Source organism: Ceratotherium simum, chromosome 5 (genome assembly GCF_057802395.1).
Source record: "Ceratotherium simum simum isolate JZ-2026a chromosome 5, ASM5780239v1, whole genome shotgun sequence".
Taxonomy (NCBI): domain Eukaryota; kingdom Metazoa; phylum Chordata; class Mammalia; order Perissodactyla; family Rhinocerotidae; genus Ceratotherium; species Ceratotherium simum.
The window spans coordinates 15,230,398-15,257,649 of NC_141904.1; the positions used below are offsets into that span (position 1 = coordinate 15,230,398).

At 44.9% G+C, this 27,252-nt stretch overlaps 1 protein-coding gene across 2 annotated transcripts; it reads right to left on the reverse strand.

The window, feature by feature from the left end:
* Positions 1-636: 636 nt before the first annotated feature.
* CLDN18 (claudin 18) lies at positions 637-25,481 on the reverse strand. Of its 2 annotated transcripts, none has more exons than XM_004419333.3 (5): positions 25,262-25,481; positions 6,635-6,799; positions 5,901-6,018; positions 1,776-1,886; positions 637-808 (listed from the first exon to the last, which is right to left on the reverse strand). In XM_004419333.3, the coding sequence occupies exons 1-5, from the start codon at positions 25,479-25,481 to the stop codon at positions 637-639; spliced, it is 786 nt and encodes a 261-aa protein (XP_004419390.1). The 2 variants fall into 2 exon arrangements, with proteins under 2 accessions (XP_004419390.1, XP_004419389.1); XM_004419332.3 differs by lacking the exon at positions 25,262-25,481 and adding an exon at positions 15,882-16,101.
* Positions 25,482-27,252: the final 1,771 nt, after the last annotated feature.

The following is a 27,252-nucleotide window of genomic DNA, read 5'->3' on the forward strand; positions in this document are numbered from 1 at the left end:
TGGAATTAGTAGATGCCAACAGAAGCAGAAAGGTGTGGTTTCCACAACTTGAAATCACTTTGGTCAGGTAACATTCAAGATCACAGTGTGAGGAAACTCAGATAATGAGCTGGAGATGTTACAGATATCTTTCTCCATCACCTCTTCTGCTCAGTGTTTATTAGTAGCCAAGCTGGGGGAGGGGGAGGCAAAAATTAAATAGCAGAAAATGATGTCTTTCGACTGACTCTCTTTTTTTCCTTTCAGAATTGTTCTGGGAGATGAGTTGGGAAATAGATCATCAATGGGCTATTGGCTAGAAAGAAGAGAGAGAGAGTCTGCCTAAATCATCCAAGTGTCTGATAGGAATTCAAACCACATTCTATCATCAGATTAGGAAGGTTATATTAAAAGAAAAGAAATAGAGGATTGGAAAATGTGAACTCTAGCCTCTAATTCATATCTGAGAACCCAGCTGTTTTGTGATGGAACATTTAGAGACAGAGACGTGTGGCCAAGACCATCTGGCCTCACCACAGGCTTTGCTAACTTCCAGCTGTGAGTCAGAAGCAATCAGGAATCAAGGTAAATGTCCTTGTTTTTTGGGTGACCTCTAATTGGGGGGTTTCTTCTGCCCACACGAGGTGTCTTGGAGTGCTACACGTAGTCGTACTTGGAAGGATGAGATTGTACCTCGTCCTCTGTGCGGGCACCCCCATCGTATATCCTCTTGTTTTTGGTGTTGGATCCAAAGCTGGTGCCGACCTTGAAGCCTCCAGGCTTGTAGGCGACGTTGTGGCCTGAGGCGTGATAAGACACGGCTTTGTAGCTGAAAGAAAAAGAAACGTTCCATGAGCAGAGATGTACTTGGTAGGAGGACAAACCGCCCCATTTACCCTGGCAGGTGTCAGTTTAACACTGCAAGTCCAGTGTCCCAGGAAAGCCCTGGTCCCAGGCAGACTGAGGCAGCTGGTTACCCCTGGCTTTGAGACCCTGGTTTTTCTGCCTCTGCAGTCGAGCAGAATTTCTTGCTTTCTATTAAAGCTGATAGTTAGCGACTGGTGAGTTCCCTCTGTTAATCAATTAAAATGAGGCTGAACCAGAAATAATGTCCAGGGGAATGTGGTTATGCCACAGAATCACAGAATTTGTGAGCTGAAAGATACGAACATGCAGCCTGTCTCCTCTAATCTGCTCAGTTTATGGAGGAGCTAACAGAGGCCCAGAGATGGCAGGTGACTGGCTGGAGGTCCCAGGGCGAGTTAGCAGTAGAACCGGACTTGAATGCAGGTCTCCCAGCTCCAGGTCCATTTACAGAGTTGAGCAGGGTTTCTCAGCTGCGGTACATACTACTGCCACTTTGGAACGGACGCTTCTTTGTTGCGGGGCCCTGTCCTGAGCATTGTCGGAGGTGTAGCAGAATCCTGGCCTCCATCCACTAGATGCCAGTAGCACCCACCACCCCCCTAAAGTGGTAACACTCAAAAGAGTTTTCAGATGTTCCTAAATATCCCCTGGGGGACAAAACTGCTCCAGCTGAGAACCGTTGAGTAACAGGACACTGGCGTCAGAGGGAACCTAGAGGGATGGGGTTTTCCTTCAAACAGGATCATTCCTAAATCTGCTCAGGCTGAAATATTCCTCTTCTGTTCTTTAGGTTCCCCATAAAAGGGAAGGTTCATGATCCTTTAGTCAATAAAATTCTTCCATATCCCTAGACTGTTATTCTGGTTGCAAATTATAGGTTAAGACAGACTCGGATCAAACGTCTGATTGCACTGGACGAGGAGACGCACCTGGTGTCCTCGGGCGCCAGGCCCCGGCAGGCGATGCACATCATCACGCCTCCGATTAGCGTGAGGCCTCCAGCGACCCAGCCCACGAACAGAGCCGAACCGAAGGTGTACCTGAGTGGGGAGATGTGAATGTGGCTGTGAATGTGGGTGACTCGACTCTCCAGGCTCCACACACTGCACCTGGCCACGCCTGTCCTCTCTGGATTCCAAGCTTATCCCCACCCATGCCCCCTGAGCACACACTCCTTTGGGTCACAGCCATCATGCTCAGGTGCCCTGGAGAATAGTCTTGGAACTGAAGTTAGTCAGCAAAACAGCAGGGAGATTCTTGGGCCCCTGGCATCACTCAGGCAGAGAAGTAATTACAAGTCTCTAAGCTCAGAGAAATATCTCAGGAAACCCCCCTCCCTCCCTATTGCCAAAGGAGAGTGTCTTAAAGGTTTGGCAAGAGAAGTTCGAGAGATATGGAATGTCTCCAGTTATTTCTGAAGGGATTTTCGTCCCTTGAATTCTTACTGTGGGCCAAGAAGCTGTCGTCTTATCTAACTCAAGGAACCCCCGGCAACCACCCCTGCAGGCAGGAGCGTTATCTGCAGAAAGAACTAATGGGAAGTGACTGTTCATTCTCTCATTCATTGTTTGCTCATTTGTTCAACAAGTATTTATTGGACTCTACTATGTGCCTGGCACTGCCCTGGCGCTGGGATGTGGGGGTGAACAAGACAGACAGAACCCACCATCAGGGTGCTTCTGTCCCAGCCTACACTGGAGTCTAACCTTTGGTGGCCTGACTCCAAAGCTGGCGCCCTTCCCCTGAGAGGGCTGCCTCCAATGGGACTCGGTGACATCAGAACAGGACTGTCTGAGAACAAATCTTCCGAGAATAAAATAATTCTGATTCCAAACGGACATTTGTGGATGGTGGAGAGAGGGACCAAATCCTTGGTGACCAAAAACTGTTAGGATGTCAGTGGGCACTTCAGTGTTTGCTGGAACTTTCCCTTCATCTCCAAGAGCCCTGGAGAAAGGAGAGCACAGCTCGAGGGATACCTGCTCTCAGAGGTTCCCTTTGTCTTCCTCAAGAGCATGGGGATGTTTGTGGAACACCATGAACTGCTGGTATGTTTAAAATCAAAAACTAAGAATATTATATCAGCAGTCGGAAGACAGCAATATGTGTGCAGACCTGAGGACCTGGGTAATGCGAAGGGCAAAGCTGGCTGACAGAGCCCAGGCCTTGAAATAGTTCTGGGAGAAAATTTACCTGTAGGCTATTTTTACTTTGTTTGGACTAGGAAAAGACAGACATTTGGTTTGAGGGCTGTTGCCTTGGAATGAAGAACCCCATCCTACCCTCTTGTCCTCCCCAGTGGGGCTGGGAGCTTAACAGCTGACCTCTTCCTGGGGCTCCTCCTGGGGGGGCCCTGGGTGAGTCTCCTGGGGACAGCCTTCGCCCCTCTGCCCTGGCACAGACAGAGCGCCTGTCCTTGATACCTCTATAGATGGTTGAGTGACTGCCTAATGTTAATGATGATAACAACAATCTCTACCATTTATTGAGTCCTTACTGACACTGTGATAGAAACTTTTATCACAATCTCATTTAATTCTCCCAACAGCCACTGTGATAGGATTTATCACTCCCACTTTAGAGATGAGGAAATTGAGGCTCAGAGAGATTAAGTAACTTTTCCAAAGACCCAGGAAGGACATGGCATTGCCGGAACTCAAATGCAAGTCCCTCTGCATCCAAAGCCCTCATTGTTAATCATTAAGCTATACTATCTCTGTGCATGGGGAATGAGGCCGCTTCCTCCACTTAGACCCTCTTGGTGAAGGTTAGCAAACTTAGATACCTACCTGGAACAGGTAAGAAACTTAAATGAGTGAAGTGGGCTGGGTATAAGAAAATATTTCATTTTCTTAACTCTTTCATATGGGGAAAAACCCATAAGCATGATGATAAATGGCCTCTGAGTTGGGCCATTTGAACGTGGTGGGGCCTGGGGTAAACTGCAGAGTGTGAGTCCAGCTAAAGGGGCAGCTGCCTCTCGGCTGCAGAGATTGTTGCCATATGAGAATGAGGGCACAGGGCTGCCAGATCTTCTGATTTTTTTACAAGAAGCTGGAAAAACAGGTATGTGTGTGTGTGTGGTGTGAAATCTCCTTGTAGCAGGCACTAATGGTGCTCTGCCCAGGTCCCCTCTGTCCCTGTAACATTTCAGTGTCTCTTCCCCAGCTCCTATGTTCTTTTGTCTTTACCTGCCGGCCCCCCGTGACACCCCCTGGAGTTCTGGCTTTGGTTCAGGGTGCACAGAGGCTGACAGGTACTGAAGTGTGAAAGTTTGGAGTCAAGACAACTCTGAAGTATAATTCACGCCCCACAGCTCCCTAGGATCAGGCTGAGTCCAAGACTTAATCTGAAATCATCCCCTTCCTTGTCCTGCTTGTCCCACTCCCCATCCAGTCTCCCTTTCTTTAATAAATCACTTGCACATAGATCCTCAGGATCTGTTTCTGAGTAACCCAACCTGTGACACTCCTAATTTTTAAAAGTTGGTGATTAATTCAGGTTATAAAATGAAAGGCTAATACAAAACACCTCACAAGCCATGTATTGAGTGAAGGCCGGCAGTTTGTAGCTCTGGTCCAGGGCTTAGACTCTGCCCATGTTACACTCAATGCAGCAATGGCAGAGGGGAGGATCCTGGGACCAAGATCTTTCTTGGCAGCTATGCTGTCTTGTGTGACTTCTGGGTAGAGAAGATGAGAAGACAGAAGGAAGGGGGAAAACTGCAGCCCATCCGTGGAGGATGACGTTCTGGAGGCCTTTCAGAATCCTATAATTTCAATCTCAGGACTGAAGTTGCCTGCCCAAGGGACAGGGGCAGGTTCCAGGGAGATGGCGTGAGAGAGTGATGGCAGGCATTAGTGCTGGGTGCCAGCTGGGTGGGTGACTCCTCTGGTCAGGAGCAGTGACAGTAGGTACCCAGATACTCGGGAAAAGGTGAGCTCTTCTAAATAGGCTGACAACCATCCTGATTTGCCTGTGATGGAGGAGTTTCCCAGGACATGGGACTTTCAGTGCTAAAGCTGGGAAAGTCCCAGGAAAACCAGGACGAGTCAGTCAGTGTACTTCTAAGTTGCCCTTGTAACCAGGAGACCATGGGAGGCCCACGGAGGAGGATGAGGGCAGCTTATGGGGATCACTTCCTTCTCATTCTTGAAACAAAGAGAAACATGGGTGGGGACTGGAATTCCAGGGAGCCAGAAAGTAATGGAGTTATATGTCCTCACACCCTGTCTGTATCCCATGATGGTGTGGCTGGAGAAATACCAAGTGTATCCATTCCAGAGATAACAAGTCACTTAGGTATAATGTTTACATTGTTCTCCCAGAACAAGATCTTTCTCCTTCAGGAATTTGCTGCTGCTTCTTGCCATGAAATATGTTCCTTTGAAGCGGCTAAATGAATACAGGTGTTGGAATTGCTCTTCCCTCTTTTAAAATTTCTACCCTCCTTCAGACATCAAATTATAGTGGGGTTTCATCTCCCTCTCCTAGACCGTAACCTCCATGAGAATGGGGACCTTGTCTTTATCCCCAGCACTCAGAACAGTTCCTGGCCCACCGCAGGTGCTCAATACCTTTGTAAAATGAGTGAATTAATGAGTGAGAGAAAGAAGCAGCTGTACAAGGAAGAAACATTACTTTTCTCACCTATCCTGCATCTTGCTCCTTTCTATTCAAGCTTTTACCTGTCCCTCGCCAGGTTCCCATCATGGACTGGAGATGTGGGTTGATACACATTTACATGCCTGGGTTAATAGTGCCTGTTTCATTGCCACCACAATGGGGCCTGTGTAAGAGTGTTAGATAAATACTGTGAACTGTCGCTATATTTCAATGCAAATGTCAGATCAGCCTCAAGTCATATCACCAAGGATATTTCACTGAAATGAAGTTTATGAATTTACAGATCATTGTTGATTTACGATATGGCATGGTTGCCTCTGATAAATTTTTGCTATTTCAGGCACTGACAATCACATTAGGCATACGTGTTTAATCGGATTTTTACAACAATATTCACCAGGAATACTGAGACTAGATTAGGAGGTTACCTGGTCTGAACAGTCTGTACCATCCCACCCATGCCGGTGTACATGTTAGCTGTAGACATCCAGAAGTTAGTAACCAGCATGTTGGCAAACACAGACACTCCAGCGATTGCACAAATACCTGTGAGCAAAGAATAAGAAAGCTCCAGAGTTAGTCTTAAAGGGATCACAGTGTTTCTGGGGCAATGTATGCTTAAATGAGTTTAGAGGAGCAGGCTGCACAACACCCCATTCCCATAACAGAACGGTCAATCCAAGGACCGATTATTGAATTCCCACTATGTGCCAGATGTTGTGTTAGGTGCTTAGACTCTCTTATCTCCCTAATTGTGGGAGGATTTGTATGTGCGCAGAAAGAGATTTTCCATGCATTTTGGGACCAGGGGTTAATAGTACAAATATTTTGGGCCTGGTCCTTTGACTATGTCAAGAGCTCTTCCCTTAAAATCACTTTCTAGAGTCTTATCAAAGTAATGCCTTTAGGGATTGAGTCACATGCTACCTTAGGGTTGAGAGTCTCTTATAATTGGGCGGGGTTGGCAGCTAAGAGGACCTTAGCACTTGTGATGATTCTGTAGAGTGTAATTGGGCATTAATCTCAGATTTTGAATCCAAGTGTGTAAAGCTCTGATCCGTGTTCAAACCACATTCAGTAGGGAGAAGCCATGTTTCCTCTGCCAGAATGATCTTGCTTTGACATTCCCAGAAGCCCATTTGAGAGAGGGCTCCTTGTTTACCTGAGATGATGAACATGATCCCAGAGGTAAGTGTCATGTTGGCCTTGGCAGAGTCCCCCATGCTGCCAATGCGGATGCACTTCAGGGCGAAGATGGACACCAGGAGGCCAATGGCACCCAGGACAATGCCCACCACCATCAGGGCTCTCACTGCCTGCAGCATGGCTGTGGGACAAGGGGCAAGACACAAGCAGAACAAATAAGACCACCTGAACAAAGCTTTGTTAATAAAACAAAGCAACCACAACCAACCAGCACCAAACTTCTGAGAGATAGCAATTCCATAAACCGTGAACCCTGTCATTGTCAGAGGATGTGGAGATGTGGGAAATGCAAAACCATCACTTACAATCTTCTGATTGATGAAGGACATGCATGTGAATGTCTGTAGAATGAGAAAATTATGGACTGTTGGAGCTGGGAGGGCCAATGGAATTTAACTATTTCATTTCCTCATTTTAAAGCTTGATAATCTGGGGTCCAGGAAGGGGAAACGGCTAGACTAAGGTGACGTTAAAATTTATTGATAGAGCTTATAGTAAAACTGTGTTGCTTTGACTTCTAACCCAAACATCTTTCTTCTCTAGTCTTTCCATATGGGCTCAATGCTTCATATAGTTGGGTCCACTTTAGGAAAACCCAGTATTCATTTATAGCATATAATGAAGCAAGGTCACTAGATGATATACCAAAGGCACTGTATTTTTACCTCTTTCCAAAGGGACTACTAGGGTCTTGGTGAGCTGTGATTTTGGGTATATATAAAAAACTACTATATCAATCTCAGGCTTTTCAACAGAACCACAGTTTTTTGGCCCTTCCCTTTCCAGGAATCAATGGAAGCTGTTGGTCCTGCTGGGACTCTCCTGCGTGACCTCCCCTCCAGGTACATCTAAGTAGTTTCCAGTACTTCCTTAAAGTGCAGTGACTCATCTCAACAGTTTCGTACTGAGCCCCATGACTAGGCACAGGATTGACAGTAATTAACAGGTCAGACGGGGTCTCTGCCCTCATGGAGCTTCGCCAAAGGGGGAAAGACAGTCATTAAACATGTCCGCTACAAGCATAACAAATTTTACAAAAGGAAGACAAGTGAATCTTTGGTGTCTTCCAGAGGGAAAGGCCCCTAGTGTGGGCTGTTCTGGGAGAGCAGAACTGAAGAACTGTGTGAAGGAAAGCACAAAGCTCCGTCCTGCCCTGGGTGTCATAGCCAATTGCTGCTTTTGATTGAAAGCTATTAGGGGCTTTTCATTAAAGAATTTTTCATTAAAAAATTTAATCCACATTAAAAAAACCACCTGCAGTGTAGGTAATATTATTACCTCTGTTTTATAGTTGAAGAAATCGAGACTCAGAGGTTAAGTAACTTACCTAAGGATACACATCAAGGAAAAAGCGGAGCTGGGGGTCAAACCCAGAAATGTCTCAAAATGGTTACTCTCCCATCACAGTACATTGCTTTGAGGTACCTTACCCCGGAAAAACTGGCAGAGTTTTGACTGCCGTCAAGGTACAGGGATCTGTAAACTCCTAACAGGCTGTACCCTCCTAACTTGGAGACTCGGTCATAAATGTCATGCTCTGAAAGGGATGCTAAGAATGTATAAAGGAATATTCTCCAAAAATCGTCTCAGGGAATAACCTGTCCCAGAAGACTATTTATAAATGTGACTCTCAAGACAAGGGAGTCCTGGTAGGGAATTCTCTCTCATCTCTTTGGGAAGATTTCCATCTCAAATATGGCCAATATCAGCGGAGCTGCCAGCTCATTCACTCTAAAGTGTGTATCACAAAGCAATTTGTGACGATGGAAGAATTGGCGATCAATTAAATTATATTGAAAAAGGAGAGGTAGATCATGCAGAATCATTAAAGAACCTTCTGCAGTGTCTGAGGAATGGAGGCCCTGGCCCCTTTCTCATCAGGTATCTCCCTGTGCAGAGATGATGGTATCCCTCTACTCTAGTTCTATGCCACTGACCTCCATTCACTTGATTCTGATTTTCTTCTCCCTGAAGAAACTTCTGATTTTAACTTTGCTTCTCTGCTGGGAAGAGAATTCTACAAGCAGCCATCATCAGTCTTGGTCCTATTAACAACTATATTCCTAGGGTAAATGTGTTGATTTCTGGTGTGGATCAATCCTCTAGGATCTGACCATTCATTCCTGGGAGAACTGATTAACATTGGCATCTTGGGCTTGCAGCTGAGTTCTGATGCGAGAGCCACGGTGATCACAGTAAGGGAAAGAGAACTCATGAGGGCCTTGGAGTGGCCCTTGGATCCACTCCTAACATGGGAGGGCTCCAGCATGTCACCTCTGTTCTCCAAAGCCTTGCCCATTGGCTTTGCTGGCCCAAGATACTGGGAACAAACACCCTGTTCATTTCCTCACTAACAAATGCAAGCATGTGTCATCTACTTGTGTACTCGTCTACACCTTTGTGTATTCATCCAGCACACGTTGTGTACTCTCACAGTCATAACGTTAACGTATTCATACACTCATCCATGAAATCACTTATTCATTCATTAAGTATTTTGAAGCTCAAATTCTCTGCAAAACCCTTTGCCAGATGCTGTAGGAGGTATAAAGTTTCATGAGAAATAATCTCTGCCATCAGGCAGCTTACAACCTGGGAAGATTATATTTTTACTGGGAATCTTGAACCTCAAATTTCTTTTCACATTGGGAGTACCTTGGCTAAGGAATCATAATAGAACTACTTTCTGACAGTAGCTCACGCTGTTGTTCTAGTTCTCTTTAACACGCATAATTAAACTATAAGCCTGTGCTTCAGGACAGCTATGGAGAGGACATTGTGGGGCAGCCCCAGACTTCAGGATAGGTTTCTCTTTTAGCCACTCTGTCTCTTATTTGATATTCTGAGCAAGAGGCATAGGCTTATCAGCTGATAACGGTGAGTCAACGGGCTCTACAGACTGATTCCCTGCACCAAAGGTGTGACTACAGCCTTCTTTCCCAAGAACAATGAGGCATTATCAGACCTGAAGGGTGGGCAGGAGTCAGGGCTGACAGAAGGAAACAGAAAAATGGGAACTCAGTGTTCCCGCCCTGTTGCAAAATATCTTATTCCCCCAAAGTAGCAATGGACTGACAGGCAAGGTGCCTTTGGGTGTGGTTCCCAACCCTGGCTGCACCTTGGCATCTCTTGGGGAAACTTTTAAAGAAATATTAATGTTTTGACCCCACCCCTGGAGATTTTCATTTAATTGTTCAATAACATAAAATTTCAAGACGTAATCTGGGAAAACAGCCCTCAAGAGGGCTCAGGAAGAGGTGCTTAGAGTGGGGATTTGAGAGGAAAGAGAGTTCCCAGTGGCTGACATCACTGAGCTGGCTGGGGGGTGGGGGGTGGGGGGTGGGGGTGGGGCTGACAAGACAGCAAGTCACCAGGAGTCAAAGGCCTGGACCTGGGGCCTTTTGTTGGGGGGCTGGGGGGGGGGATGGGGAGAGGAGAGGACCCATACCTTCAGGCACAGCTTGGCCTCAGATTGGAGGCAGGAAAGGCTAGTGGAGGAGTTCAAGGAGGAGAGCCCAGAGGAGGGAAGTCAGAGGCCAGACCTCAGAGGAAAGGCCCTTCAGAATAGGGTGGAAGGGCCTAGATTCTCCAGAGATCCCAGGGAACCAATATGGAGGTCCTTTGTATCTCGTGAAATCCTACAGAACGATGTGGTACCAGGTGAGTGTCATTAGGCAGATCTTTTAACCTCACTGAAGCTGAGTTTCCTCGACTTTGGAGTGGGATAGAGATATCTGGAGATGTTGTGAGGATCAGATGCTACTTGGCACCAGCATAGACTAAGGCAGGCTCAGTAAATACTACTTCCCTCCCTTTCCCTAAAGAGAAGTTATCTCTCTCCTACCCCACGTGGCTTTGGCTTGTACTGTGTACAAACCTGAATCCTCTCACATGGTGATAAATTATGGTTGAGGATTTGAAAGAGTCCTGTGTGAGGGAATGCAACACGCAAGAGCTGAAGAAGATTTAAGAGGAGGAGGAGGAGAAAGGCCTGGACCAAGGTGGCGGGAAGATCAGGAAAAATGGGCTCAGGATCTGGCTGGCAATGAGCCGGGGAGCAGGCTGATGGGTGAGGCAGTGTGGATGGCTTCCATCCTCATTGCTCTTCATTTTCACTGCTAAGGTGGGGTCCAACTACATAACTCTGAGGATGTGTGTCCCCACCAAGAAATGATGCCCCACCACTGACTAGTCTGAGCCGGGGCATGCTCTGTGGGTGGCTGTCCTTGCCATCAAAGCAGCAACCTCCACAGCCACAAGCTGAGGAGGCATTTGGATTCCAACACAGCTTTGACCATCGAGAAATCAGGGCAAGCAGCCTCATTTTATACCTAAGGTACAAGTTCTCTTGGGCTTTGTGGATGTGTTCTCAGTTCTCTGTGGGATCACCTTCAGATCTACAATAGTGTGTACACATTTAGAAGTTTGTCCACATATTTAAAAAGGCATATTTCTGCTAAAACATGTCTCTGTTGAAGAAAGGGAAAGCAGCTGGACTGAACACCAAGAGGCTCCCCCAGATCTCACTTCAACTTGATGACTAACTTATAAGCACTCCACCTCCCGGGGCCAGTTTCTTCCACCAGACATTGGGGAAAGACAAGCGGGGTCACAGGATCACGAGCACTAGACTTGATGTGAAACATTCAGCCAATTGTAAGAAGAAATAAACAGGGAAGCTCCTTTAGAAAGGATACCTGAGAGCAGTTTCATATTATTTTCCCTTATGGAATTTTGCTTTAGATTTTGTGGGATTGTTCTAGTGGTTAAATTGTGGTTTCCTTAAAACCCCCCATTCCTGTGTGGGTAAATATGATTGACAGCTGATGGGAAATTCCCTAGCTCTCCAGTGGCTGAGTGTTTTCACATTGAGGTAGAAAGCGGGAAATGCAGCCAGTTGTATGAAAAAAAATCAAGACTCTCAGTGCCTGCAAAGGGGCCGAGAACCAGTGAAGTGCTCAGAACACAGGTGGAATACGGGATGGAAAGGAGAAAAAAAAGATCCTAAACAGTTTTTACTTTGGATATTTGGATTCATAAAAGAGAGAAGAAAGAGAAGAAAAAAATCTGGAAGATCAAATGTCCTAACCGTTTGAGAGTTTTGGGTGGTGTAGACATGAAAGTAATGATTTAATGACATCAAGAGTTAGAGCTTGTAAATGGGTCACAGAGCACTTTGACACAAATGCCTTATTGTGAGGCATTTCACAGATGGGGACAGTGAGGTCAAGAGATGTAGGTGACCAAGCTACGCCCTTGAACCCAACTCACCTGCCTCTAACCGTAGAGCCCTGCCACTGCACCAAATTCAGTCCAAATATTTGCAAACACATTAGAAGAAACGTTACTTGACTATGATGTCATCACAAGAGCCAGGGATATAAGTTTGCCAGGTCTTTGCCCCCTCTCCATCCTGCTCATTGACTGCCCTTTGCTTTTTCCTTCCACTGTCTCCATGGAGGGGAATTTAGAATGTACTAAAGTAAGTACTTTAAACTAAGTACTCCTTTAAGTTAAGTACTAAGTACTCCTAGTTGTGCATTGTTAGTGATGTTGCTATAAATGAGTCAAGGTGCCCATGCTCTCTCTACTCTTATTGTGCTCAAGCCCAGACCAGTCTCTTCAATTCTAAGGCAGCTGCTTCCAGCTGGAATGTAGAAACAGGGCCTGAGCATGGGGCAGGGGAAAGACACAGACTTGGAAATCTTTCAGCCTTGTGTTCATATCCTGCTTCTGCCATCTTCTATCCATGGGAGCTTAGATATGTTACCTTGCCCCCCTCTCTGAGCCTCAGTTTCCACTTTTGTAAAAATAAAGCTAATACATATTTCCCTGTATCGTTGTGAAAATTAAACTGGACAGTCTATGTGCAGTCCAATAAATGGTAGCTGTTTTTATTTCTGTGCACTGTCCTTGGAGAACTCCATGCTACATTGAATGTTTGGAACACAGTGAGAGGGAATCTTGGGCTATAAATTACATGGAGCCGGTAGTACACAGGTAAACAGTCCTGCTACTGCCACTGTCTGCCTCATTCCTCTATCTGTAGGTTACATCATACAGCTAGCTGAATGGAATGAAATTATTCTATGGCTGTAAGTTCCAACTAAATGTGATACATTTTTATCAGATGAATGAAAAGTTAAGTGAGATTTTGCAGGAAAAGAGCTTATACTTAGGAAGAATTGAATAATTGGTAGTGATTATTATGATTATTAACTAAAGTATTATAATGTTAACTGCCTCATGCCTTTATAGCACTATAAGGCTTACTTTTCTGCTGGAAGGTGGTACTCCTCTGAGTTCCAGGTCAAAACTAAACTCTCCATAATCTTCCATTTCTCTCTCCAGGCATTTCACCCAGCTTCTCTGCGTCAAGTCTCTCTTCCCTAGGCCCCTTGTCATTCTCAAGAAAATGCTTTCAGCGGCTGTTTCTGATGGCTGAATCCCCTTTAGGCCTCAGGTCCTGGCTGGTTAATGTTCCAGCTCCCCCAGGATCCCAAGTGTCCACACACCACGCTCTGGCCTCCTTTCTGGCTGCTCCATCTCCTTATGTTCCTGCCTTCAGCTTTTGAGTTTCTTTTTAGCCTTTTCCTCCCGGTAATTTTCCCGCCCACCCTTACCTCAGTCGGCCAAATCTTAAGTCATGAAACAAATATTTGCATTTCGGGATGCTGATTTACATTGTAGTCACTCTTGCTGCACAAGGACTGGCTATTCTTAAGTCCACGCTGTTCTCCATGTCCACAGATTGTCAGTGATTTCAAGTATCCCCTTTTCTGCAAAGTGGGTCCCAAGAAATGTCTTTCCTGGCTTTTGGTGGAATCTTGTTCCCTTGCTCCCGACAGGCAGGGCTGGGGTACACCTCTGTGATGGCTGCCAGGAGTTTTTCAGCTTGTCAGAATTGTGAGCAGTGTCATGAGGGGGGAATATGCTCAATGCTATCAGAATACTCTAGGTTTGGTACAGAGATCTGTGGGATCCTCTTCAATGTGGGGATGTGAGGAGGCTTCTGGGAGGAGGTGGTATTTGAACTGGACCTCGCACGCACATGGGAAGATTTGTGGAGATGGAGATGGTAGGGGGGGCATTCAGGCAGTGGGGGCAATGGGTGTCCAAGACCAAGCCCAGAGTATAGTAAAGGGACAGGGAGAAGCACATGCTGAGGGCAGAGGAACAGTAAGAGAGAGATCAGGGAAGGGAGGTGAGGGAGGTAGGAAGGTATGGGTGTCAGGCTGTCATGTCTTCACCTAATTAAGCTGGGAGTGGGGAGCTATCAAAGGTGTTGGGTTTTGAAATACCTAGGGAGATGAGAACTAAGATACCACCTGAGCCTTCGCTATAGTCAAAGGAGTAAACGCTCTAAAGAGATGAAGGACAGAAACCAGATTGAGAAGAGTTAAGAGTGAGAGATGGTAGAAAAATTTAGTCCTTTAATTTGGTTGTTAGTGACCGAGGGAGAGACAGAACTTGACAATGATCAGAATCGAGAGATTTTCCAGGAAAGCAGGATACAGGCATAAGTGAGGAGGAGCGAAGAACAAGGCAAGAAGGAGAGGGGCTGATCAGCCTGGACCAGCAGACAGGATGGTGGGGGGCCTGCAGAGCCTGGTGCAGAGGTCGGCCTTGGACGGGAGAGGAGGAGGGAATCTTGTTCTGTAGGGAGTAGAAGTGCCAAGGGGGAGAGGAGGGGAGATTCTGAGAGGGCTCATGGAGGATGGGATCCCTCGGGAGAACAGGAAAGACAAGTGAGAGTGGCAGTGAAGGGGTTTGGCCATTTAGGAGCTTGTGAATATTTGGGAGCCCCACGTATGGAAAGATACAGACTGAGCAGAGATTGATAACGTGTGATGGGGCCTTGGGAAGAGATTATTGAGCATGAAGTTATGGGATGTCATGCCTTAATTTTGAATATGAGGTCAATCTTTTTTTCTTCATTTAATAGTTAAAATTGGGTGCAGCTAGCAAGTCAACAATCCATGGTCGTGCACCTCCTCCCTTCTGACCTCTCCTCTCCCACTATAGCATAATCCCTCCTCCTCCGTGGCTTCCTCCCCTCCGGCCGGGGTCTACCTCCCTTGCTTCCCTAAGCAGGTCTTTCCATGGAACCCGTGATCCTGTTGGTCCTGCAATATGAGTGGCTTCCAAAAATGCAGTAAATAACCCAATTTTTCTACTCTGTCACCTATCTTCTATCTCTTTCTGAAAATGAAGATGAATTTTTGAATTGCTTTTCACAATTCAATTTCGAGGGCTTCACAGGCTCTTAATAGTTTCATGCAAATTTATTTCCATCTACCTTTTTTTCAAGGTGTTTGTTTCAGAGAGGCAAAACCCAACACTCTTTTCCTTTCCTCACCAAACTCACATCTTGGCCACTCCTTGCAGCCACTGATTAGCCTGACATTTTATTTTCTTTTTGCTTAAAAAAAAAAAAAAAATACAAGTAAAGCTCCCATAGTATCCAGAATGCAAAATTCCTATGATGCATATTTGAAATAGGTATCTGTATTAAAAGCAGAGTTTTAACTTATTTCACCTTCAAGGGTGAAAGGACATCACATTTATAATTATATTTATATTCTGAAATTATTATAATATAATTATAATTTTATAATTCTATTCTGACATACGTTGTGAGTGCATACCAGAACTTTTCAACACAAATGCACAAAAAGAATATTTCTAATTTAATGGCAATATTTTTTTTGGCACTTATAGAGCCTCCAACTTTTCAAAGAAAAATTGAATTGAACTGAAAATGAAATGAAATTAGCTCTCAAAAAACTCTTTCGGCTATAAGAAATATTCACCATCCCACTTCTCTGATCTCATGGATGTGCAGGCAGGGGCAAGTCACACGCGCATACATGCACACAATTAATTTTCTCCTTGAGGAACATTATTCTAGTCTATTCTCCTAGCATGACCCCACAACAGACCCATTCTTTTCAGGACCTGCTTCCTTACTACTGATTCCTCTGACTTGAGTCTGAATTCTCTGCTTTTCTCCTGTTTGATTATGGCCGTCTTTGACCTGGGCCAGCTTCTCTGATTCACATCTTTTATTCGGAGCCAACGCCGCGGGGTCACACTGAGAGGTGGGTGCGGGCTCCGGGCCTGCGGTGGGGTCCCTCCCGGCCGCAGCGAGAGCACAGCCCCTGCCCGCCCTCCGGGCTGGCCCGGGCACCGCTGGCGCCTACCTGGCAGGCCCAGGATGGTGAAGTAGGGCCGGCACTCGGTGAAGCCCGAGCTCTGCCTCACGCAGCTCTGCCACAGCCCTTCGTACTGGAACACGGCGGTGACGGGGTTGTCGTACAGGTCCTGGGTGCTCCACGTGTCCATCCCCGTGGCGGCGATGCAGCCCGCCAGGCCCAGCACGGCCAGGAGGAAGCCCACCACTTGGCAGGTGGTGGTGGACATGGCCTTGGCCCCGGGCCTGTGGCCGCCGCCCGCCCCGGCTGGACGGTGTGGGCCCACCGCGCTCCCCAGGGGAGCCGCTCGAATCGGACGGGTTCCCTGGCTCTCGGTGTTTGCTCACAGTGTTTTCCTTAGATAGTTCAGTTTCACTCTTGGTTCAAGGGCATTATTTTTTCATTTGTCAGGGAAGCGGCCCCAAGAGGCACTTGTCTTGCTGAGCTGCGCAGGCCCAGCTGGTGGAGAGCTGAGCGGCCCGAGTGGACGCCCTCCCCCGCCTCCCCGCGGCCGTGCCAGCCGCCCCCATCCCGGCTGGGCTCCGCCCCGAGACGCCACCATCCGGGGCAGAGCTGACATCCGGCACGCCGAGAGACCCCGCAGGCCCTTCCTCGGGCTCTGCTCCTCACGGGAAACCACCGGGCTGACCTCGGTGCAATAAAATGGCCCCAGGAAGCTCCGTCCTAAACCACACTTGCACACTTTCCCCTCACAACTCATAAACCACTTGCACTTACATCTTTCCATTTTGACCTGACAGAAATGGGTAGGGCGGGTATTATTATTCCCCACATATATATATATATATTTGGGTGAGTCAAGTGAGGTGCAAATAGGTTAAGAAACTTCTTCAAGTGCCTTGAGCCACCGATGCTTTAAACGCACAGAGGTGGAGCCCTCCACTCAACCTCCAGTCTGGTGCTCTTTCTCTTCTTGCATATGGAGTGAGGAAGTGGCAGGGGCGGGCACAGTTGTCCCGACTTTTGAGAAGAGGAAGCCAAGGCCTGGAGATAAGCTCTTGGTCCACAGGTATTGGAACTGGGATGAGAAGGAGCAAGCCATCCTCTTGACCTCCATCTCACCCTATCGCTCATGCGACAAGAACCACAGAACCATGTGGTAGACACAGAAGGTTCCACAAAGGCCAGAGGAGGGACCAGGGCTGGCGGGGCCAAAGACCCTGACCAGGTCACTGAGAGACCTAGGATCTTCTGCGGACACTGTCATTAACATGGTGTGTTTTCATGTGGGAACTAGACTAAAATACTTCAGAGTCCTTTGAGATTTCACACACTGTCTTCTACATTTTGCTGAAAAGTTTTCACTACAATTGGTCAAAATATATTGGTGTTATATAATCATGAAAAAGAAAATTGGCTGGAGATCAGCCGTTGCATTTTGTCTACACAATTCGATTTTGTTAGAGAATTGATTGACCTGCAGCTTCCTGTGGTCATGTGTGTCTGGTCTCTGAATTCAGATACATTTGAATTAGCCCTTCCCCAAATCTGGATTCAAGGTCCTGAAACACACCCCCACACCCCCACACCCCAATCTCTAACCTGTACATGTTGTCCAGGAAACAAGCCCGTCCATCTGGACATTGCAACGTTATCTTGGGTGCACACTGCCACCACTCCCACAGCTTTACTCCCAGCAAACACAGAGAGCAAATATGGAAGGGCTCCCGCCTAATTTGAATGGAGGCGACACTCCCCTCAACTGCACACCTTGCTCTAGGTTCTGTGATCAGTGTGTGTCAAGAATGAAGCATGAACCAGAAAACTCAAAATAAGAGTGTAAGCAAGAGTATGTGACTTAAAATGGAATAGTGTTGGTGCCTGTGTATCCCCTAAACTGAGCTACAAGGCCACATCTAAGAGGTGGGGAGGCGGCGACTAGAAAAAGGGACTCTGGTCTCTGCTGGTGGATGGGTATTAATCAATTAGATTGGAAAATGTTGGAATAATTTGGGAGTGAATTTGCCACTGTTTCTGTGGACGGAATCCATTTTACTCTTATGTCAACCAAGAGGCAGGCTTTTTATTCATAAAGAGATCTGTCACAGTTTGGTTTCCAGACTTCATTTTATGACATTTGTCTAACACCCCCCAAACACATTGACAATAATACTGCCAAAATAATAGATCAAAAATGGCAAAATATAAAAAATAGGTTATTACAAGTTATCTATTCTCACCCATGGTAGTTTTCCCTCCTGCTTCCCTATGCAAATGTTTTTATGCAAAATTGTAAGACAGGGAAAAAAGTTGTTTAGGGAGTAATGAATTAAGCTTTCTTTCTTGTTTGAAATGGTGACAGTGACTTGATTTTTTTGGAAGAAGGAAAAGTTAATTTTAAAGGATAAACTAAAGCTATCTCTATCTGGGTAGAATACTGAATGAGTAGAGAGAAATTGTAACTCTGCACAATTTTTTTTTTTATGTGAAACAAATATTGACATGTTTTAAAACATCTGGAAGATGAGATTTTTTACTTTCTGGTGAGTTTTCTGTGCTCTGAAATGAGTGGACCATTGCCTTAGCTGTCACTGCCAAAGAGTGAATTGGGGATCCACAGAGGAAAATCTGGCTTCCTTGATCACGGCAATAGGCTTTGTTAAAAGGTATTAAATGTATCTCTGATAATTCATGGTCTGATTCTGTTTAACAATAATGGGGTTGGTACAAGTTTGTTTAATCACCTTTAAAATTGAGCAAATTTTTTTTTGACTTAGGAGAAATAATTCCTATATTGAGGGTTAAATGCGTCTCTGGCAGTGTCATTTTGGGTTATAAATTTCCAGGAGCTTATATTATTTTATTGACATTGGAGAAAACATTTCCCCTACTTTTTCTTTATAGCTTTCTAGCAATATTAACGTAACACCATCTATGGTAAAATTAGGCAAAAATGGTGGTCAAATAGCAATATACAATGGTATGGCTAGGAATTAGGGAGGAGTAAGATTAGTATGCTAGCAAGACAAATAATTGATACATCTATTAATTTTTTTCTTTTAAAATATTACCACATTGTATATCCCTAATTTGTGATTCCACCGTTTGGTGCTAATAATAGAAAATTTGGAAATAGAGAAGATTTTAACAAATCCTTCATAATTTTAAATCCTAGACAAAATATTTGGCATACTTCCTTTTTATTTATTCTCTGTGTATATATTTTTTCATGATTAAGAGATTATACAATTTGATGTTGTGCTCTTTTCACTTAATTGCATACATTTGCAATTAAAGCTCCTTGTAAACATCATTTAATATGTTTAATATTAAACATTTAATTTGATATGAGAAAATTAGTATTTTAACATAAAAACATTGGTATTCCGTTACATGGAAATGCTCTTATTCACCTAAATGGCGTCTATTCTTATACAGTTGGATTGTACCCTTCCTCCAAATATTTTGTATGAAAAACAATGTTATGATGAACATTTTTACATGTAACTCTCTGCTGGCATTTTTGATTACTTTTTTAGGATAGATTCCTGAGAGTGGAATTAAGATGTCAAAAGGTGTGAAGTTTTAAAAAATCTTTTTTATGTAGAACCAGATTGTTTTCTACAAATTTCATTCCCAGCAGCAGTATTTGAAAGATCTTGTCTCACTACTTGGTGAATTCGGTAAGTTATACATGATCACTTGTTTTAATTTGTATCACTTTGATTACTAATGAATTTGTAGATTTCTTTTTTTTTTAACAAATATTTATGAAGCATTTGTTTTCTTCCTTTTCTTGAATCGTCAGTTTGTACTTCCTCATTTATTTACTGGAATTTTAGCACTTTTCCTATAAATTTATATGAATTATTTATTTGTTAAGGATCTTAATATATTGCTATGATAAAGATCTTTTCCCATTGATTATTTGCTTTTTAACTTTTTCAATGGTTTTAGAAAAAAATGTGCTCACCAGTCCCTGGTGCGTAAAACATGCTTACTAAATATTTGTTGAATGATATAGTCAAATGAGTTTATGTTTCCTTCGTGGTTTCCTCCATCATTTCTATGCTTAGGAATTTATTTTCCATTTAGGAGATAGAAGTGATTTTAGGGTTATTTTAGAATTTTAGAAGATTTAAAACTATTTTATGTATTTTTACATTTAATTAATCTGGAATCTATTTTGGTATATAATCAAAAATTTCTGCAGCCCCCATTGACTAACCTTCCCCTGCCCCATTGCTTTGTAAATGCTCTATTAATGCTGTATTATAGTAAATGCTGTATTGAATTCACATGTGTGTCTTCCTAATTTTAGATTTTGTTCCATTGACCTGTCTGTCCATCTTTGGGTCAAAGCACACCTTTAATTTTCACAGCTTTAAAATTCGATTGAATATCTGAAAGAGTTAGCCCCCACTTTTATTTTATTCTTTAAAAAAAAAAAACTTTTAAAAGTTAATTTCATCTGCTCTTCTTGTAGATAAACACTTTGTCATGTTCCCAAAGGAAAACTCTTAGTGGTGTTTTGGTTAGAATGCTCATAATGGAGAAGCACTTGGGCTCTGGAAGAAGTCTGCCCTGGGTTTGAATCCTCCCCTGCCACCCATTACTACACTTACTGCTCAGTACTATAGGGTCGTTAGGACATCCTGTAACCTTGCTGGGCTTCGGTCTCCTCATCTATAAAACGGAGATAATAATACTACTTACCTCATAGGGTTGTCGTGAAAATTAAAGTGTAGGTATATATAGTTATGTAACTTAGGTATAGTAATATATGTTAATTCCTTAACCCAATGCCTGGTGCATAGTAAGGTCTCAATAAATTTTTTTATTATTATTAATAAATTAATGAATATATTATTTATTATTATACATCAATTAGGGACAAATTCCCATCTTTATAATATTCCTATCTAGGAAACTGTAGTATATATTTCCCTTTAAGTAAGACTTGTACATTTTTTTTAGTAAAAAATGTAAAAAAAAAATCAAAAAATCATTTTGATTCTTGCCAAATATTTACAGATATTTTTCCCAAGTGTTTAACGCATGTCGTTGTATTGTACCCCCCTCCCCAGCTCATATCACACACAAACAGAACTAAGTTATTTTAATTTTCTTAACACACTACACTCTCTCATGCCACTGTGTCTTTTCCAGATGGTGTTTCTGTTTACGTCTTTATTTTCTTGGGTACCTCACACATGTCATTGGTAACTCAGCTCAGCTCTCATTTCCTTTAGGAAGTCTTCTCTTTCCTTATGTCTACACCCTGTACCATACATGACACCATGACACTTGCTATACTTCATTGCAGCGTTTCTTTTTTTTTTTTTTGTGGGGAAGATGGGCCCTGAGCTAACATCCGCTGCCAATCTTCCTCTTTTTGGTGAGGAAGATTAGCCCTGAGCTAACATCTGTGCCCATTTTCCTCCATTTTGTATATGGGACGCTGCCGTAGCATGATCCATGCCCGGGATCCGAACCTGAGAACCCCAGGCTGGCAAAGCGGAGTGCGCGAACTTAACCACTACACCACTGGGCCAGCCCTATTGCAATGATTCTTAACTGGGGCTGATTTAGTACCCTAGGGGACACGTGGCAATGTCTAGGGACATTTTTGGTTGTCACAACTGGGAAGGGAGAGGGTGCTGCTACTTCTATCTAGTGGGTGGAGACCAGGGGTGCTGCTAAATAACCTATAATGCACAGGACAGCCTCCTACAAAAAGAATTATATGGCCCAGCATATCAATAGTGCTGAGGTTGAGGAACTTTGTATGGCAATGGTCTGTTTCCTCTATGTCTCTCTTTCTAGATTTGTGAGCCTTTTGATATCTATGTGCAGACAGCTTGGAACTAGTAAGTGCTCAACAACTGTGTGTTGAATGAATAACTGTTCCTTCTAATGCCACAATTTCTGTGTCATTCTTTCTTTCCCTATTACTTCTGCATGTGTGAGAGGACCAAAGGCCTTTGCTTTTCCTTCCTTATCCCTGCCAAGAGGGGACCTTGTCTATACTCACTCAGTCCAGGACAGGTTGGCTGCTGGTTATGGGCCATGAAATGATTTGATCTAGGAAGGTGGCCACCAGTCATATGCCTAGGGTTTCTCTGGAGGGTTTGGTTGTGCCTGACTTCTTCCCTCTGATCCTGAGAATCTGTGTTTGCATTCTTGGGAGTGTGTAGCTTCTCAATGGAAATTTTAAAATTCTGTGCTTTCATTTCAATTAAAGGAAAGAAAACTAAAACAAGCACGTTCCAGATCCTCTGGCTGGCCACTTATGGTTTATGTTTATATTGGTGTTTATGATCATTTTTACACCAGGGGACAGCCAAGGGATATTCTCAACTGCCACATTAACAAAGGGTTCTGTCTAGCTCACACAGAACACGGAGTTGGGGGGATTTCTCCCCACCTTGTGGTACTGGCCCTCCAAGCTCAGACACCTGTGCCCTGGTGGTCAATATCACAGTAGCATCACCAGCAAGCACTGTACCATCCTGTCTTTGCACATACCTGATTGCAACAATTAGTGGCAGTAACTACACAGCAGAGAACTTTCCCTCCCCAATTCCAGAAATAATTATGTTGATAGCCTTTGAGCCGCATTTCAGTAGCACCACAACACACCTCACCTCCTAGGATGAAGACCTGCAAAGAGCTATCAAGTTGCAGACACCTCATTACCACAGATGTGAGAGGATGATTCCTTGACAGGGTTGAGGTTAAGTGTGAGGTGTGAGTACCTCGAACTTATTAGCACCATTTTGTAAAACAAATCTATGCAAATTAATAATATTGAAGTCAAAACACTGAAGCAGGTGAAAGACGAAATGGGACTGGAGGCTGTGTCTTTGTCCTGTTAATCTCCAAATGCAAATTAACACTATCCCTCACACCAAATTTATTTTTAAATTTAGATTTATTAGTTTTTTTAGTGTTATTTATGTTATATTTGCAAATGTGGTTTTGTACTCGTGTAAGATTTATATGCATTAGGAATTTAAATCTATTGTATATGTTAAAATGACATTAAAATAAGTATAATTTAAATCAACATTGAGGATCTGCAAGAATTTTTTTCCTTTAAAAGGGATTCCTACAAAATTCCTTTTGAAAAATACTTCTCTAAACTACCTAATCACAGGATTTTCTCACACACACACACACACACACACACACACACACACACACACACAGGTTCTAAGAGAAGGCCTAACAGGCAGTTTCAGCCCGGCCCAGTTTTAACTCTGTGAGCTTGGGCAAGTCTCTTTGCCCCTGTGAGTCTCCATGTGTAAGATGAATATGGAGTGTGTTGGCAGCTGTTGTTAGTCCAGGACACCCCCAAGGAGAGGTCTGTGTGGGGCTGCGGCACCAAACTTAGGCAAGAGGTGAGGCTAGGAAGGCGCCTCTGCACTGGGGGTTTCTGCCTTGGGTGAGGAGAGGTTTCTGCTTGTGTCTGAGAGCTTCGGGGCTCCCTGTTGGGGCTGTGGGCTGGGGCTTAGGTGCAGGCAGGGCAGGGTCTGGGCCCTGACTCCATCTGTGTGCGACCTTGGGCGGGTTACACAAGCTCAGTTTCCTTGTTTCTAAAAGGGTGGTAATAATAGCACCAAGCTCACAGGGTGGTTTGTGGAGATTACACACGGTATACAAGTTTACTCAAGGCTAGTGCATGATTTACCGTGGTTATTTGCCCTTCGAGAAGCAGTATGAACTCCTCAGATGTCACGGAGGTGCTGTGTGCGGCAGGAGGTCAGCCCCAGGCTGATTCTCTCTGTCGTGGCCTCTAGCTCTGCATGGACCCAGCTCCTAGCCTCTGGAGAGGTCGTGGGCATTTTGCATTTGAGGTGAGGGAGAATCCCAGGACGGGTGGTTAGACCCGGAGTGAAGGAGGGGTCAGCAGGACACAGGGACCAGGGAGTGGCTCACCTTCCCTCCGGTGTCTAGTGGAGGGAGACCCCACTGAATTGGCAGCTGGCACCCACTGATCTGGCTCACATTCTCCTGTTTACATCCAGTCCCTTCTCCTCTTAGCTTGGCATTCAGTGCTCTCCATAATCGTCCCCAGATACACCCTCCCCTCCAGCCATGGTCAGTCTTTCATTTTCCCCTGAGTAAGACGTGGGTGCCAGCACCCTCAAGCCTCTGCTCATGCTGATTTTCCTTCTGTGATGCTGCCCCTCCTAATCCTAACTATCTTTCAAGGTTCATTTGTGGTTTTTCCTCCTTGGTGGAACCTTCCCTGAGCAGTTCCATTCTCATCTCATCTCCTGCAGCACTGACTTCTGTCCTCCTCACTTGGCACCTTGTCACACCCAGCCTGGAGTGCGCTTTCATATTTTCGGGGGTGCCAGGTCCACTAAACCCTGAGATTGTAGTGAGCTCACATCAATAAGTGTGTAAGGTATAAAAGAACGAATCACCGTGTGCCTGAAGTCTTCACTTGTTACCTTCTGTGTGTGTCTACGTCTTGACCCTGCAGTCAAATGACAGGTTCCTGGGGAGACAGTCCTGCTTTCTATTTCTGATCCTCCTTACGATGCCGGCCTTAGATTGACACCCCTCTCAAGACTTTGATATGTATCTATGTAGGGAACAAAGAACTAAAAAATAAAAATGACAAGTTTATTTATTGTCTTACTCTGTTACTTGAGTGAAAGACACTTTTAATATTCTCTACTCTTGTGATTTGAATTTTTCTTCAAGTTAAAACGACCACTCTACTAAGCAAGCAAACACACAATCCTGTGTAGCTAATACGCTCATCTGGGGAGGCGGGCATCACAGCCCACACACCTTTCCCTGCGTGGCAGAGTTCACTTGCCACAAGAGTCCTCCGTGCAGAGAGTGCCCTGAATCTAGTTCTGGGTGACCCATATTTTCTGGAGGTCAAGAGCCTGGAGCCACAGAGAAGGGGCCCATCTGGCAGAACCCAGAGAAATAGAGCACTCAGTTCTTTTTCTCTGGTCCTTTCCTCTGCCCCATTTCTGTTGCCGCTGCATGCTTAGGCTTCCCTGGAAGCTGGGACCAGACACACAGGGGATTGGAGATGGAACTTAGTTCAGGAGATTCATAGTCTCCAATTCAGGGAGGAGGAATCTTGGGGCTAAAGGAAGGAAATGGCTAAAGTCTAGGTCTCCTGAATCCTGTTCTGTGGTGATTGACACTCAATGCCATTGCTCACAAAGAGTTATTTTAAAAAGTGCCCCTTGGGGAGAATTGGGCACCATCCAGTTAGGGGAACAGGAGTCTGACAGCTCCAGAAAGCTCATCTCCCTAAGGCTCCTGCACTCCTGTTCCCACTCTGCTGATGGGGGCTGTTGTTCCTCCCCCCCACCCCGTGGTGCCCAGGCAGAGGCTGCAGTCTCCTGTCTCCCGCATCTCCCCCTGCAGCCTAGCAGGCCGCCAGCCCTTACCTGGCAGCCCCAGCAGGGTGAAGTAGCCCCGGCACTCGGTGAAGCCAGAGCTCTCTCGGACACAGGAGCGCCACAGCCCTTGGTAGTTGAATACAGCTGTCACCGGGTTGTTGTACAGGTCCTGGGTGCTCCACTGGTCCATGCAGGTGGCAGCGATGATGCCCGCAATCCCAATCAGTGAAACCATGAACCCCAAGCCCTGGCAGGCGGTCACGGCCATGGTGGGGTACAGTGTTGACACAGAGTGCCACACGACGGAGGGACAACCCAGTTCTGAGAGTGCTCAGTGTAGCGATGGAGTTTTCTCGAAGAGGCTGGTGCACACGTCACGAATGGGCCGTGTGATGGAGGAGGGGACTCAACAGTGCCACCAAGGTTCACTCTGCTCCTTTATCGACCTAAGTGAGATAATTTCCACAACATGGTACCAAGAGCCATTTATTTTCCATCATATGTACACTCTACTCACTGTTTACCTTGTGAGGGAGTTTCTTTCCTGATTAGCCAGGTTCCCCTCTGTAAAGGGTAAAGCAAGAGCGGATGGCGATACCTGGAAGGCCTTGCAGGTAGGGCAGCAGGGCTTCCAGCAGCCAAGCCACGAAAGACTTGGAGATGAAAGGGCTTTATCCGCGGGGTCCTCCAAAGGTACCGGCTGCTGCTTCAGTTAAAAAACTTAGGTAAGGCTGGTTCTAAGGCAGGATGAAATACAGTTGATTCTCATTAATCACCATACTATGTTCTATAGCGTCGCCAGGAACACCAAATTAGCACATGCTGAATCAGTGCCCCCAGGGGAAATATAGGGTTAGGTTTCTGAGAGCCTCTGGTCACATTTTCATCAACCGATCAGTGCATAACCTTGTTTTATGTGTGTTTCTGTTCAAAGACATCTTATTTAATACATATTGCTGATTCATTAACATTGAGCTCGCGGCCAACAGCACCATAGCTCGTGCCTGAACGAAGCTTATCTAACACATCCTTTTCTCCATTACAGCCTCCTTGTGCTTAGGAACACTAGATTGCACTTCAGCACTATGCCTGGGGCCATTTTAAATAGAGAAATCACCCACCAAAAGCACAAAAGTGTGAAAAACGTGGTACTAAATATACTGCGAGGAGGACCCTTGTTTACCCTGTGGGAGCTGAAACAAGAAACTGAGCGTCACCTTGTTCCACTCAGCGGGGAACATGCGCCTCCTTGACTCAAATTTTTGCCCTCTGCACATGCACACGTCCAATAACGACTGAGGAAACATCTGGAGTATTGATTTTGGGAGTAAAATACATTTTAGTGAGAATTCACAGTATGGAATCTGCAAATAATCGACTAGTTATTTGATGGAACAGAGTGGTTAAGTGGTCAGGCTGTCTGTGGCACTGGCTCTGCCTCCAGCAGTCAGACCACAGAGGGAAGGCAGCAGAGATAGGCAGCGGGAAGGCCTTTGGGTTCTGGAGCCAGACAGCCTGAGTTCAATCCTTGCTCCACTGCTGACTAGCCACGTGAGACCACAGCTTAATGCCTTGACCTGTCTGAGCCTCATTGTCTTCATCTGTAAAATGGATAATAATAGTGATTATCTCCCCTGATTGCTTTGTAGATTAAATGTGATAATGCATATGAAATGCTAAGCATTGCCTGTGGAGCACTGTCCTCAGAAAATAATAGCAAATATTACTTGGGCATACTGAGAGTAACATAATTAAAAGCTTTAGCGCCTAATCACTCTCACCGTGTGTTTCTTCACATTGATCAGAAACTAAGCCCCAGCCTTCTCTCACAAAGCGTCTCTAGTTACAGAAAGGCTTTTTAATCTTTTCAGTCCAAATGTTATTCCTACGTGTTTTAAAACTGGATTCAAATCTCAATTCTTTTTACCAACTCGCAGAACTATATTTTACATCATTGGCTAACACCTCTGTGCCTCAGTTTCTCCATTTTTAAAGTAAAGGGTTTGGAATATCTCAGAAATTTTGTAATTTTAAAAAAG